At 30.0% G+C, this 13398-nt stretch overlaps 1 protein-coding gene across 1 annotated transcript in view; it reads right to left on the bottom strand.

The window, feature by feature from the left end:
* The window catches only part of LOC112693762, a 70639-nt gene that overhangs the window by 6200 nt on the left and 51041 nt on the right, over window positions 1-13398 (bottom strand). Inside the window, exons 4-8 of the mRNA XM_025568955.1 lie at window positions 12939-12985; window positions 11870-11970; window positions 3434-3550; window positions 1165-1400; window positions 170-430 (exon numbers count right to left, since the gene is read on the bottom strand). Of these exons, the coding sequence (XP_025424740.1) occupies window positions 170-430; window positions 1165-1400; window positions 3434-3550; window positions 11870-11970; window positions 12939-12985 (762 nt within the window). The remainder of the gene's footprint in view (window positions 1-169; window positions 431-1164; window positions 1401-3433; window positions 3551-11869; window positions 11971-12938; window positions 12986-13398) is intronic.

Consider the following 13398-nt stretch of genomic DNA (forward strand, 5'->3'; position numbering starts at 1 on the left):
TTTTTGACAAAATTTTCATACCGGTTATCAACCCGACGGAAACTCATTTAGTCGCCTCTTACGGCTGACTGAGGAACAATTAAAGTATTCTAATTCGCTTATCCATAGAAGGTTTTATGTATAAATTATGTATTATGTATAAATGTATGTATTATATATTATATGTTACCAAACACTTTGGACGTCAGAAGTGGCGTAGTCTCCGCTCTCCCTGTTCTGCCTCTTCAACGGTATTATAGTGGTCGGTTGACCGGAACCGGAAGCCGGCAACAAGAGTCCTGTGGCCGTCTGTCGGTAATGACTGCTGCTGCCGCCGCCGCCACTGTGATGGCCTCCGGACAACGATATGTCGCCAGCGCTTCGCAACGATATGACAGAACCGGAATTGTTGTTTCGCGGCGTTCTGTGTTTGGTGTAACCATAATAGACTCTGAAATGTATAATTATACTTACTATTCAAACTAATATTTTCTAGTCTGTTCATTATTATTGAGATTCAATTATTTAAATTTTTTTAAATTTTATACCATTAAATTGAAATTGGTTGATAGATTTATTGTATATTACTGTATTTTTGTTCAATTGGATTAAATTTCAGTTATATACCAAATGCATTAAATCGTAAAATGGACAAATGTTTATGGTAGTGCATGTATGTATCATATGGTATTAACACGTACTGTGCACTTATCATGGAAGCCGATTTTGACATTTTTTAATGACGTTTTTTTATACAATTTTATGATTTGGACGTGGATCGTAAATTATTTTACATAGTTCCTATTAAAAATTCAGAAATCGATCCACGGTTTTTAATTTTATTATTTTTTTCATAAAATAATAGCTTAGTTTTGTGAATTAAGACTTATGATCCTAATACTGGTCTATGCATACAACATTTTTTAATTTAATAATTGAAATATTTATGATACAATTTTAGACAATATAATAAATTATATATGGTACTATACAACTGTAAAATTATAAATGTACGAATTAAATTCGTATTAAATTTATTTTAAAAGATTAAAAATAATATAACTAACGCCCTGTACCTGAAGTGGTGCAGGAGGCTTTTTGGTAATGTTAAAGAGTGAGGAATAAAAATTCCATAAATTTTCGTCAAATGTTCAGACAGTAGGTACATAAATATATTTTATATACCTGTTGTTGGCTTGCTCCATAAGCAGTTCCTCTGGATCGGATTCATATGGTGGTTCGTCATACCAGTGCCGGAGCATGTCATCGTCGTACATGTACGTCTCGTCCGAATTGTTGCGTGGAGGTTTTCCAGGTCCGGCGCCGCCATATCGCAAGAGCCCATGCCGTATCTCCCGGAGGATGTCTTCGTGTTCACGGTCAAAACGCTCCTTCTTGATCATAGCTTCTTGAACTTTCAACTAGAACACACATATGCCACGTTCATAAATGTATAATCCGCGTATATCAAGTTTGCAACAAACACCATTTACAAGTAGTAGCAAATGACTTATATTAAAATATAAGCATGATCTAGGTTCTAAATGTGTAATAAAACTAAATTTTAACAACATTGCATTTTTCATAGACAAATGGATAGTGAGATTTTATATTTTTATATTAAATTGTAATATTTCGAATCCACAAAAAGAGGAAATATTTTTGAAATTATAAAAATACATTATATGAGATTGGAGGTACTAGAATAAATAGGATAGCATTTACATACAAATCAGACTATTTACAGGACGTAAAGACGCTTAATTTACACACTGGATAATTTCGCGTAAAAATAGATGTTAGAGGTTATATACCAGGATAATTCATAGCATATCGTGTTATTTTATTTTCGCATGTATGACATACGCACACCAGCATACATATAAATATAGATATATAATACGCGAAACGAAAGAATATTATCCGCCACACGTACTCGCCACCATAACTTCTTCGTCTCTCCACCATCATGCACGCAAGCATATAACAAGATTAATGTTACTCCAGTCGGTAGTAACGGCCGCCGCACACGACTTTTAATGGGTCCCTGCGGGTCGTGAAACGCGAGCGCATTAACAAACCGTCGTCGAGTCTGCGAGTGCTCGCGTATGTGTATGTATAAACGTGTCCGATGCAAGTCTCACAAAACTAACATTTATACTTTTATAATATATATATGTGTGAATGTATTCAGTGAGCATGCTGAGGGGTGAGAAAAAAAGGTAACAGAGGTATCGGCGATGAAAAAAAGGGACAAACATTAGCCTTCTCTCTAGCACACGTTCACAAACACACACACATAAATGTATACGGCCATGGGTTAGGTTAACACACCGACGACTTGGCGTTGAAAAGTTTTTAATGACTCGCCTCGGCTTCCACCGCCTCGTGCACGCGCCTCCTAATCTGACTTTAATGTTGTTTATTAGTGTACGCCACCGCTGCGGTTCATTCTGCGTTGAATATTGAACTGTAAACGATAGATGCATGTATATACATACACGATATATCTGTACTATATACAAGTAGACCAGGACTAAGTTCATAATAAATAGGAACCCATTGTAACGGAGATTACACGAGATTGACTCGTAAAAAATAAAATAATAATAATAATAATAGTATAAATAAAACAGAATACATATAGTTGCTGGAAAAAGTTTCGACAGAAAAAAAACAGATACGAAACAGGAAACCGAGCTTTGTTGTAGTTGTTTATTCGGACAGAAGGTTTTTTTATCTACACAAAACGGACTCCCCGATCGAAACGATAAATTATTATAGTCAAGGGCGGAGAAAAAGGATATCGGAAATCGTATGCGCTTTATTTTTGCCAAAGTATTATGTGCCAAACGGTATTTTGTATAAGAATACATATGATAAACGCACATGGATTTGATTGAAACGTACAAACAAAGGAAAAAACTTAAAAAAATAAAGTTTCCGATGAATGTCTGGACCTAGGTTTACTTGTCAACAGATTACTGGACATATGGTGGACAGGTAAGATTTTTCATAAGAATTATATTATATTCTAGTTATTTCAGTGTTTGAATTTATACGAGTTTTACATAAGAAAAATATTAAAATCACCCCTGAAAAATCACAATTTATACAATTTGGGCATACATTAATTTATTAACTAGTCTTTAAAGTTATTAAAAACCCTATTATTTTTATGTTAAACAAACCCATTTTGTTAACCCATTGTGAACAAAACTATCGTAATGAGTTTTTGTGTGAAAGTGATAAATGTTTAAAATATAATTTTAACTTTAAAATAATTTTTAATAAAATAAATTCAATAAATCAAACTTAAGGCATGAAAAAGGTTTGTAAATAATAATACATTTTTCTTTTTTAAAAAAAATATTCGATGATATTTGGGATAAAATAACCAATAGTAAGAGCTTCAAATTACAATAACGGAACGTTTATTTTATCTTTTGCTTACCCTATGAATGGTTTCTTCGAACCCAGATGGATTGCCAACATGGTTTCTGCCGGGCATTGGTACACAACGATTTCTGTTATCCATCATTGTCATACCCAAACAATCGGGTGTGTTAGCCTGAAACATGATTAACTCACTTTACTGTAAGTATATTTATTTAGTTTTATTAAATAACTTTATAATAGTGTACAGGATTGATATTTTACTCATATTCAAAATTTTACATAATTTAATTTAATAACATGTCTTAAATATTAAAGCTATAGAAACCTTGAAACGATTGAATTCAAAGTTCAACCCATTCATATATATATACATGTAGTAAACATATTTTAGATATCAAAGGAAATTAATTGAAGTCAATTTCAAAAGTCAATATTTAATGAGATTTGCTATGTAAAGAAATTAGTAAAAATAAATTATTAAAGATTTTAATAGGTACTTCAAGATAAATTATGATTAAATACTAGACAAGACGTATATGATAATTTTATGTAAATACATTTTTTGAAAGTCTAATCAATTTAGATTAATTTAATGAAGATTTAATTAATTCATAAATATAATATATTATTAATTTAATTGGAAAATAAATGAAATTACATAATATACAATTAACTTCATAAATTATTAATTAAACATTTTTAATCAATTTTAGAACACTAAATTATTAAAGTTATTTATTTATTCTTTTGTCACCCTTATATAATTAATTTAGCGTGACAAACAATTTGGGAAGCTAAAAATGCAAATATATTCTGATTTGGATTAAAATCAATTAAAATGAATGAAAAAAAAATACTTTAACAGTACTAAGTAACTTAGATAATATTGAAATTTATAAAATAGTAACGTTATTAGATATAAAATGGCAACAAGCCAAAATGGGTTTCAGGCTCGTTGGGATTCACGATAAGCGTATATACACCTACACACCGTATAAATCAGATAATGCAATTTATTTAATAGCACCACAACATATTTATTATATATCATATATTATTTAATATTACATTGAAAATATTTATGTAGCAAATTAACAAACAATTTAAATTAATTAGAATGAAATAAATAGAATTTGTATTAACATTGAACTTATTCATTATACTTTTATTCACATATATTTAAATATTATTATATTTATAATGTATTTATTGATGAATTTTCTTGCTTCAACGAATTTAACTAAACATTTATTATTTCACCTAGATTACAGTAACACTGGAAATGAACTATACTATTCAAAAAACGCAAAAAAAAAAAACAATTTTAAGCCAGGAAAAATGTTGTATTATTAACAACGTGGCTATTGAGAAATGTATAGGATATGTATAGCATTATTAAAAAGCAGCAGCGTGTTATAAAATTCAATTTTCTATACTAAATTTTTAGTTTGTTATTTATAAATTGCTTCAATACAGATTTTAATAGTAGGTTGAGTAAATTTTTTTATTTCTAACTTTCGGATGATAGTTTACACAGGTTAATTTAGAAGGTAACAACTTAATCATTAGTAAATTTCAATGAAATCATCATTCGATCAAATAAGTTTTCCGACACCGCATAAATATCTTACTCGTCACATATTTAATTAATTTGTTCAAAGTATCACTGTAAATTAAAATGATAAATTAATTATTCTTTATAGAAGAACTCATTGCATCAGTATATGGACAATTTTTGCAAATCTAACAGGTATTTCTCAAATTTGATAGTTATGTTTAAATTGATTTTGGAGTAAAAGTATATCTGAAAATAGTTAGTATTTACTTAAATTGTTGAAATATGTTTTGTAAAGATATCATTAGTAAGACGTTCTGAAATTATATACTGGCTTTTATGGATGAATGTAATAAGTAAAAATAAACATAAACGTGATATGGGTATTATGAAATAATCTGCATATATAAATAAATCTATAGTCCATCGATATAACTACTGCCAACAGAACAAGATGTAAAAAATGGGAACCGTCTACAGGTTGCCTTAGGGCTGGTATACTACATAGTTTATGAACTGGTAAAAAAAGGGATGCATAGGTGGGTTGGAATTCTACAAAAGGATTGGAAATCCAGAAGTTATTGCCAAATCTTTAGAAACATAGATCCCTCATCCATAAGCATGACCAAAATAAATAGATTTCAAACAGCAGGGATGAAAAATAATCTGGGCCATGTAGAAGCAGAAAAATTTGGAGAGACCTCTAGTGATTTCTCGCCAAAATCGGAAAAGAAATAATGCGAACGATGATAACAATCTATAAGCATAAGCAAAATATAATATAAACCAAACGTATATTAATAAAACCAGTGATTTTTAAAATCGTCAAAAGATTTTTTATGAACTGTATTTTTTTTAAAACCAAATGGCGTCTTCTGCAATGTGAGAAAAGCGATTTTTTTTTTTTTTATTTAATAGTATTTTCGATTAAGATTTAAAATACACCAAAAAATATTAAAAATAAATGTATATATTCATGAGCTTTTACATTAAAATTCAGATTTTTGATAAAGTTTTCGGATAGAAGAAAAGTCAAGATATGCCACGCTACCAGACTGCAATTACTAATGGTGGTTGAGGGGAAGTCATTGAGCTCATTACATTGAACGGTTAGAATGCGTTCTTTGACAGGAAGTTCGTGTACCGAAAACGATTCGGACAGTTACACCAAATAGTAACATATTATATATTATAAGGGTGATTACGCTTTTTCGATTAAGTACTCGTTATGCTATATTGTTTCACAATCAAGCACCATATGCTATGAACACACACACACACACACACACACACACACACACACACACACACACACACACATACACACGCGCGCGCGTGCGATGTATGTTACAGTATTACCCAGGTTGATCAAGATAAACGCGGATGAGCTATAGGAGCAACCCCGTGTATGAACTCGTATAATATATACCACAATAAATATATATATATTTCGAATTAAATTTATTCAAGTGTGAAATGTCATCGTATACGAATGAGTTTGGTGGCAGATCATATCCAATAAGCTTAGAGAATTAAATTTAGGCGATGTCGTAACGATCTGTTCAGTAGATATCTCAAATATAATATAGGTACAATGTACCATATTGTAGTATACGCTAGCATGTATCAAAAAACATGTATATTTTTATTATTTTGACAATAAGCGCACGTGCGTACTAGGTGAAAATGTATGTATGTATTTTTTGCAAATTTGATTGTATACCCGACGACAGCTTCAAGGGGTGTGTAAAAATAGAAAATCCCAAGGGATTTATTTATTTATTTTTTGCATCCAATCCCCTTTTGCTTTGACTAAATCCGGTGCCGGTTCCTATATACTGATTGGCATGCAAATACATAGACACGTGAATCGGTATTCCACTGGCACATAGTCATCTCCGGCTGGTATAATATTAATATGTTGATATAAAATAGAGGGAGTTGATTAAATATTTAACAAGCAATATGGAATACATTTAATTTCATTCATATTATTATTTTACATTGTTTTAAGTAGTAAATTATAATTATTTCTTTCAGTTCTAACGAATCAAAAAATTTATTGACTGTACGCACATACGGATGGTTTTTTATTTTTCTGTAAACATTTATTTTTTTCAGAAAAAAAGTCTGCAGTAGATTTCTAAAGTATAATAAACACTGAGGAATAATGTTTATTTCATTATACAATAATTTACACATATTTTGATAAATCGAGTAATTTTATGTATCTTAGACAAATAATAAAAAATTAATTAGTAAATTTAAGATAATTACAAAAAATGGAAAATTAAGGAGTAATTAATTTAATTAAATTATTTTTTTTTTGCCTTAAAAGTCTAAATTAATCTAAAACTAATTATTGACTACTATTCATAGTTGTAAAGGTTTTCACAACATATTTTATACCAAACTTAAAATGAAATCATTTTTAAGATGTTTCAAATAATACGAATACGACTAACTATAACCTAAGATCAGCATCAGACAGTTTTTATACTTTTATCAACAATTGGATTGTTTTTTCAACAAAAAGTTTTTACATTTTTTCGGATATTTTTACATTAGATATTTATTGCTCACAAATCTTATGTATAAAATTCTCAATCGTTGAGTGGTAACATATTTGTCTCTGTTGACAAAACATTCAATGCTTATATTTATGTTGAGTTTTCTAGTTCGGTGAAGGGCATTAAATACATTTACAAGTACGAGAAGTGACCAATAAGTAATGAGACGATTTCAATAAAATACGTATATTTAAATATTAAGATACATCGATATGATCCCCTTCAGAGTACTCTCCTTCCATCCCTATACACTGGTTCCAATGTTTTTTCTAGCTATCATAACATTTCTGGAAGACTTCGACTGGAATGTCCTGGAGTACTCTCGTCACAGCGTTCTGGATGTCAGTTATGGACTTAAAATGCGTTTCTTTCACGACCAATTTTGTATGAGGGAACAAAAATAAGTAATAGTGACATAGGGCGAAATAGGGCGCTTTTGGCAATACTGCGATGTTTGTAGCGCAAAAAAGAACAGTTTCATTACTTATTGGTCACAACTAGTATATGAATAAAGGCAGTAATATAGCCGTATTTCGAAGTGAAAATACCAATGCGAACGCTCCTCCGATGAATAACAATGACGAAATAAAAGTCTACCAACTTGGCCTGTTTATCAGCTCCAATGAAGATATCTGGCGTATCATTGGTTTTCATAATTATGGAATGAACGGTCAACATGGACAGCAAGTATTTTTTGGCAACAAGACAGAAATTGATAGTGTTATAAATCCACCAAAAACTATACTCATTATACTTTTAAAATTGTGTAATCGTGCGGATTATTTTGGTGTCTTTGTACGAACATAACTCTATTCCGAAGTAACACGCCATTTTATATGGGCTCAAGCGAAATAATGGATGCTTTGCAAGAAAAGAACACCAGTTGATGTGTGCCTAGGTTTATTCAAATTAAACACTTTGGGCCGAGTATATACAGTCAATCCAAGATAGACTGTCAATGCAGGTTTAACTGGTAAATCATATCACATTTCGCTTATTCTCGCCAAAATAGGATCAAATTATCACATCGCATTAGCCGTAGCAAGTTTATTGGATGGAGGCAGAACAGCTCATTCAGCATTTAATCTGCCACTGAATATTCAGAATAATCTAGATGCAGTGTGCAACATAAAAAAACAATCGCCCTTGGCCAGAGTGTTGAAAAAATGCAAAATTATCATCTGGGATGAATGCACTATGGCATATAAACATTCGCTTGGGGCGTTAAACAGGACATTAAAAGATATAAAAATCAACGACAAACAGGGCCAGTCCGATTTAAAAATTTCTACTGGAAAAATAAAAAAAAAACGGCCCACTTAGATATACTAAAAGTATAAAAACAACCCTAAAAATAATTATGTTTTCATAGAAATTTATTGTATATTATTTTGAGAATTTGAAAACTTAATATTATTATTAAAAATTAAAATACCGTTTATTTAATTATAGATGGTTTCTAATGCGCTTGCATTAAAAAATGTGTCTATATCTGTCGATACAATGAGTCTAAACCGTTAAATCTAAAAAAAAACTTCTCAACGTGTAAAATTGGTCTAATTCAAACAAGCGGCCCACCGGGAAATTCTCGGTATCCCGCCTGCCCAGTCTGGTCTTGAAGACGAACTATTCGGCGGTAGTCAGTTACTCCTTTCACGTGATTTCTGAAAAACACTTCCCGCCATTCCACGTTCAGCGTACGCTGATGAGATCAACGTTTGCTTGAAATCATCGCCATAGTGGTGTTATGTTGAAAAACTACAAATAAAAGTAAACATGCGTGTTCAAATGCTTCAAGATCCATCCGCTGACACATTCTCAAAACAATTGTTAGATACCGGCAATGAAAGAGTTTCTGTAGATGAAAATACTGGATGCATAACATTGCCGATTTATTTCTGCACAATCGTTGATTCACAAAATGCTCTAATCGAATGTATATTTCCATATATATACATACATTAAATATTAAACAAATTATGAGTGACTGGATTGTTCTTCAATGTTTTTTTTTCAATTGTTATTAAAAGTAAAAAGAGTACTAAATTAAAAAAATTAATGGCTAGCGTTTTGTAATTTTTATAGGCCGTCATTAACCACAGAACTCTATTTATTTTTCAATCATAGACACCATCCCAACCAGTTAATTTATTATTTATTAAGTTATTATTTTTTATACTACAAAATATATACTAGAAATACAATAAATATATGGCAAAAAACGTTTATTGGGTCAGCTAGTATGAAATAAATTTATTTGATTTTATTATTTATGTGAAACATACGAAAATAACCTCTAGGTTCATAAATACTGAGATACAATCATCATATGATACATAATAAAATATTAAAGCTATTCGAGGGTTATATTGTGTTAGCAATTATTTTATTTTAGTAGACGCTATAAAAATATAATTGAAAAAATGTATTTGATCGTTAATTTAAATGATAAAAATAATAAATAAATACATTTTACTCAACGTATAAAGGTATTATTCGTTTTCATATATAATCAGTTATTGTTTCTACAATTTAAAATATTAATCATACCCGTTCATAAATAAAAAATTATTTAACAGAAAATATTTCATTGTAAACGAATGTGATATGTTCTAGAAAATATTTAGAAATCACAGTTCTTATAAAAGAATAACAAAATAATTATATTATTTATATGCATTTTAATAATTTTTAATCATTATCGATTTACTCCAATGTTGTAATAAAAATAAAAACTATAAATTAGATTAACAAATTATATAATACAAATGCATACTCCTAAATTTATATTTTGATTTAAATATTTTACAAAAAATAGACTTGACGAATTTATCATTTGACAAAAATAAACACCATATTTAATAATATTTAGAATAAAAAGCTGTAAAACGATGTTTGAGAATTAGGTATTGGATCAGGTAAAAATTAAATTAATAATAATTTTTGCATCGAGGGTTACAGCTGTAAGCTTGTTCTACTATATATATTAATATAGAAGGGGAGGGGTTGATTCTCTACGGAAATGTTACCGTCGACTTTTCCGTGATTGCCATCGTCTTGCCACTATTACTATATACACTAGAGTAGGTATATATGTAAATCGTCACCAAAATGTCGTTTTTGAAATATAAAATGAAAACGTAACAAACATTTTCGGGTCAACAGCCACGATGAAAAAAAAGAAAGAGATGGATCAATAAAATTAAAAATGAGAGACGCAAAAAAATGACGGGTGCACAATATACATATATTCATATATAAAAAGACACTTAGCCGAACGATTTTATAGTACCTTAAAAAAATTTAGTTATATCAGTCTCGAGTATATACGGCCATACGGGTTACCATAGTTACTCGTGAGATTTGTAGAAGTGGTGGGGGGTCATAAGCGTTCCATTGGAATGTTTTTTTGAATATATAGGAGGAATTAATTATGCTATTTGATTTAGTGAAAAATAAAATAAAAAAAGAGGTCAACCATTCCTTTAAAGCAACGATTCCCAACCTTTTTAGTAGTGCGGACCACCAATTTCGTAGAAAATCTTTGAGGCCCACCAATAGTTATATATGTATAATGTGCACATACGTCAGTTATTACAACTGATTTATTAAAAAATAATTGTTTATCAAAAAATAAAACTTCATTGAACTTGATTATTCAAGAGTTAAACAATTTAATGTAATTTTGGATTGTTCCCCACGAGAGAATCAATATCTGAATTACAAACGAAAAGTTTTAGCCTTAAATCACTTAAATTAAATTTATTCCTACATTTATTTTTTAAAAAGTAGAAAAAGATCGTTCACACAGACACACAAATTATCGAAATATAGCCCATCAAGTTTCTAAGTAAAATTTTAGAAATTGCTAGAAAGTCTTGCCGAATATTTAATTAGAATGTTAATAATAGTGTGGTTTTAAAAAACGATTTTAGAGTCTGATCACATAGGAGTTCAATCAATGAATCTTCTTCACTTGCTGATATTTAATATTTTAAAAATATATGTAAGTAATGTTAATATAATATGGTTCATAGTCCAGTACCACCTGATCGCGGCCCATGGGTTTGGAACCGCTGCTTTAAGGTTTGGCACGTATATTAACGATTAATGAAGAATCTACTACCACATTTTCCATCAAAACTACAATAAATACACGAGCAAGTGGGTCGTAGTTACTAACTCACATAAAACCTTTAACAGCTGTATTATTTATTAATACATATCACACACATATGTAGCTACAATATGTGCAAGTATGTGAGTACAGCTTTTAACAACAGTATAGTTAACACTAACGCATATGGCTGGTGACCGGCATTCAAGCGTGATTTAAAACACTAAAATAGTTCAAACTCGATCTTACCCTGGCCGAAACGTTTTGTTGACTTCGCGATTTATCTCTTCTGTGAGTCTTGAAGTTTCGCAGAAACCGAGTCAATGTGATCTTCTTTTTACCGGGTCGATCTGGAAAAAAATTACAATAATTCGCATACCATTTAAATACAGTTTTTATTTTCTATGTAACAAACGTTCTTGTTTTTTATTTAATATCTTGCACGATACTAAACATTATGAACAACAATCTCTCAATCATATTGATATAACCTTTAATAAGATAACATTTTTCAACTTTGAATGTTTCCATCGATTTACGGAGGGACTGAACAAAAAATAAATAGGAATAAATCAACACGGACACCGTGATGTATGCAAGTGGACAAACGGCCTACTTGCCGAACATCACATCGACACGTTTGCCACAAATACGTGGAAACATTTGGAAAATAAACCCCATTTTCGGGCATATACTATCATCTCTTTCCCTTCTCCCCTTCGTCATCAGCGTTTCAAATCTCCCACAACCCAGTTTTCTCCCCCGGGATGCCGTCTAATTTCCATTTAAATTTTATCCCAGGCTCACTGGATGAAATCCATTTTGGCCTTGGGAAAACCACAATATTGCAAGGTTTTCTCAGTCTAAAAAAGAAAGGGGTGGGAACGAGTAGAGTAATATAGAGAGAAAAGTGAAAAGAGAAATAGCAAGAGAGAAAAAAGGTTTTTCCGTCTTTCACTCTTTGGTTTTGTAGGATCCCACTAACTTTTCACCACAGTCACATGTAAAGGAGATGGAAATTCTTATTTTAATATCGTTCCTGTTAAGTGTGCCGAATAAACGAGCGTTGAAATGGGAAAAAAGACCTTTTTTTATTTTTAATTAACTCGATGTAAAAAAATAATGTAAAAATATCTACAGTTAAAATAATATTATAACTGTGAATGAGATAGTTCATTGCTCGTCATTATTCATTAATATACAATAAGTTATGAATAAACTTATAAAACCATTTTCCTACGGGCGATCACTGCTTAGTAACACAAAATGTTAACATTATCTAAGTACTCAGTTTATAAACAAAAGTTTGTTAATTTACCTGCAGGAGGAAACTCGTAAAAATATGCAGATCTTGGGCTTAGACATCTGAAACATACAACATTTTTTAATAAGTAATATTTAATGAAAAAAAATATATATACAGAGAAATTATTTTTAAGCATAATTAATTTTCCAATAACATTCAATTATATAAAGAAAATATTATAATTTTGACAAGGAAAATTTAATTTTTTTTATTCTAGAAGAAAATTTTTAAAATATATAATAATATATTTTTACTTTTAAGCTATGGTATATTACAGTCATAAACTATATATAAATTATATACTGACCAGAATTTTTTTTAAGGGAAAAATTATATTTAAGGATTTTTATATAAACTTTCGTAAACATAGCCATATTTACTAAATGAAGATATACTAATATCTTATGGTTTACTTGAGGATATGAAAATATTATTCAAACTCCTTAATAAAACGATTGTTATTATTCTTTTG

The sequence above is a fragment of the Sipha flava genome, unplaced genomic scaffold, assembly GCF_003268045.1.
Source record: "Sipha flava isolate LNK unplaced genomic scaffold, YSA_version1 99_pilon_pilon, whole genome shotgun sequence".
NCBI classification, from domain to species: domain Eukaryota; kingdom Metazoa; phylum Arthropoda; class Insecta; order Hemiptera; family Aphididae; genus Sipha; species Sipha flava.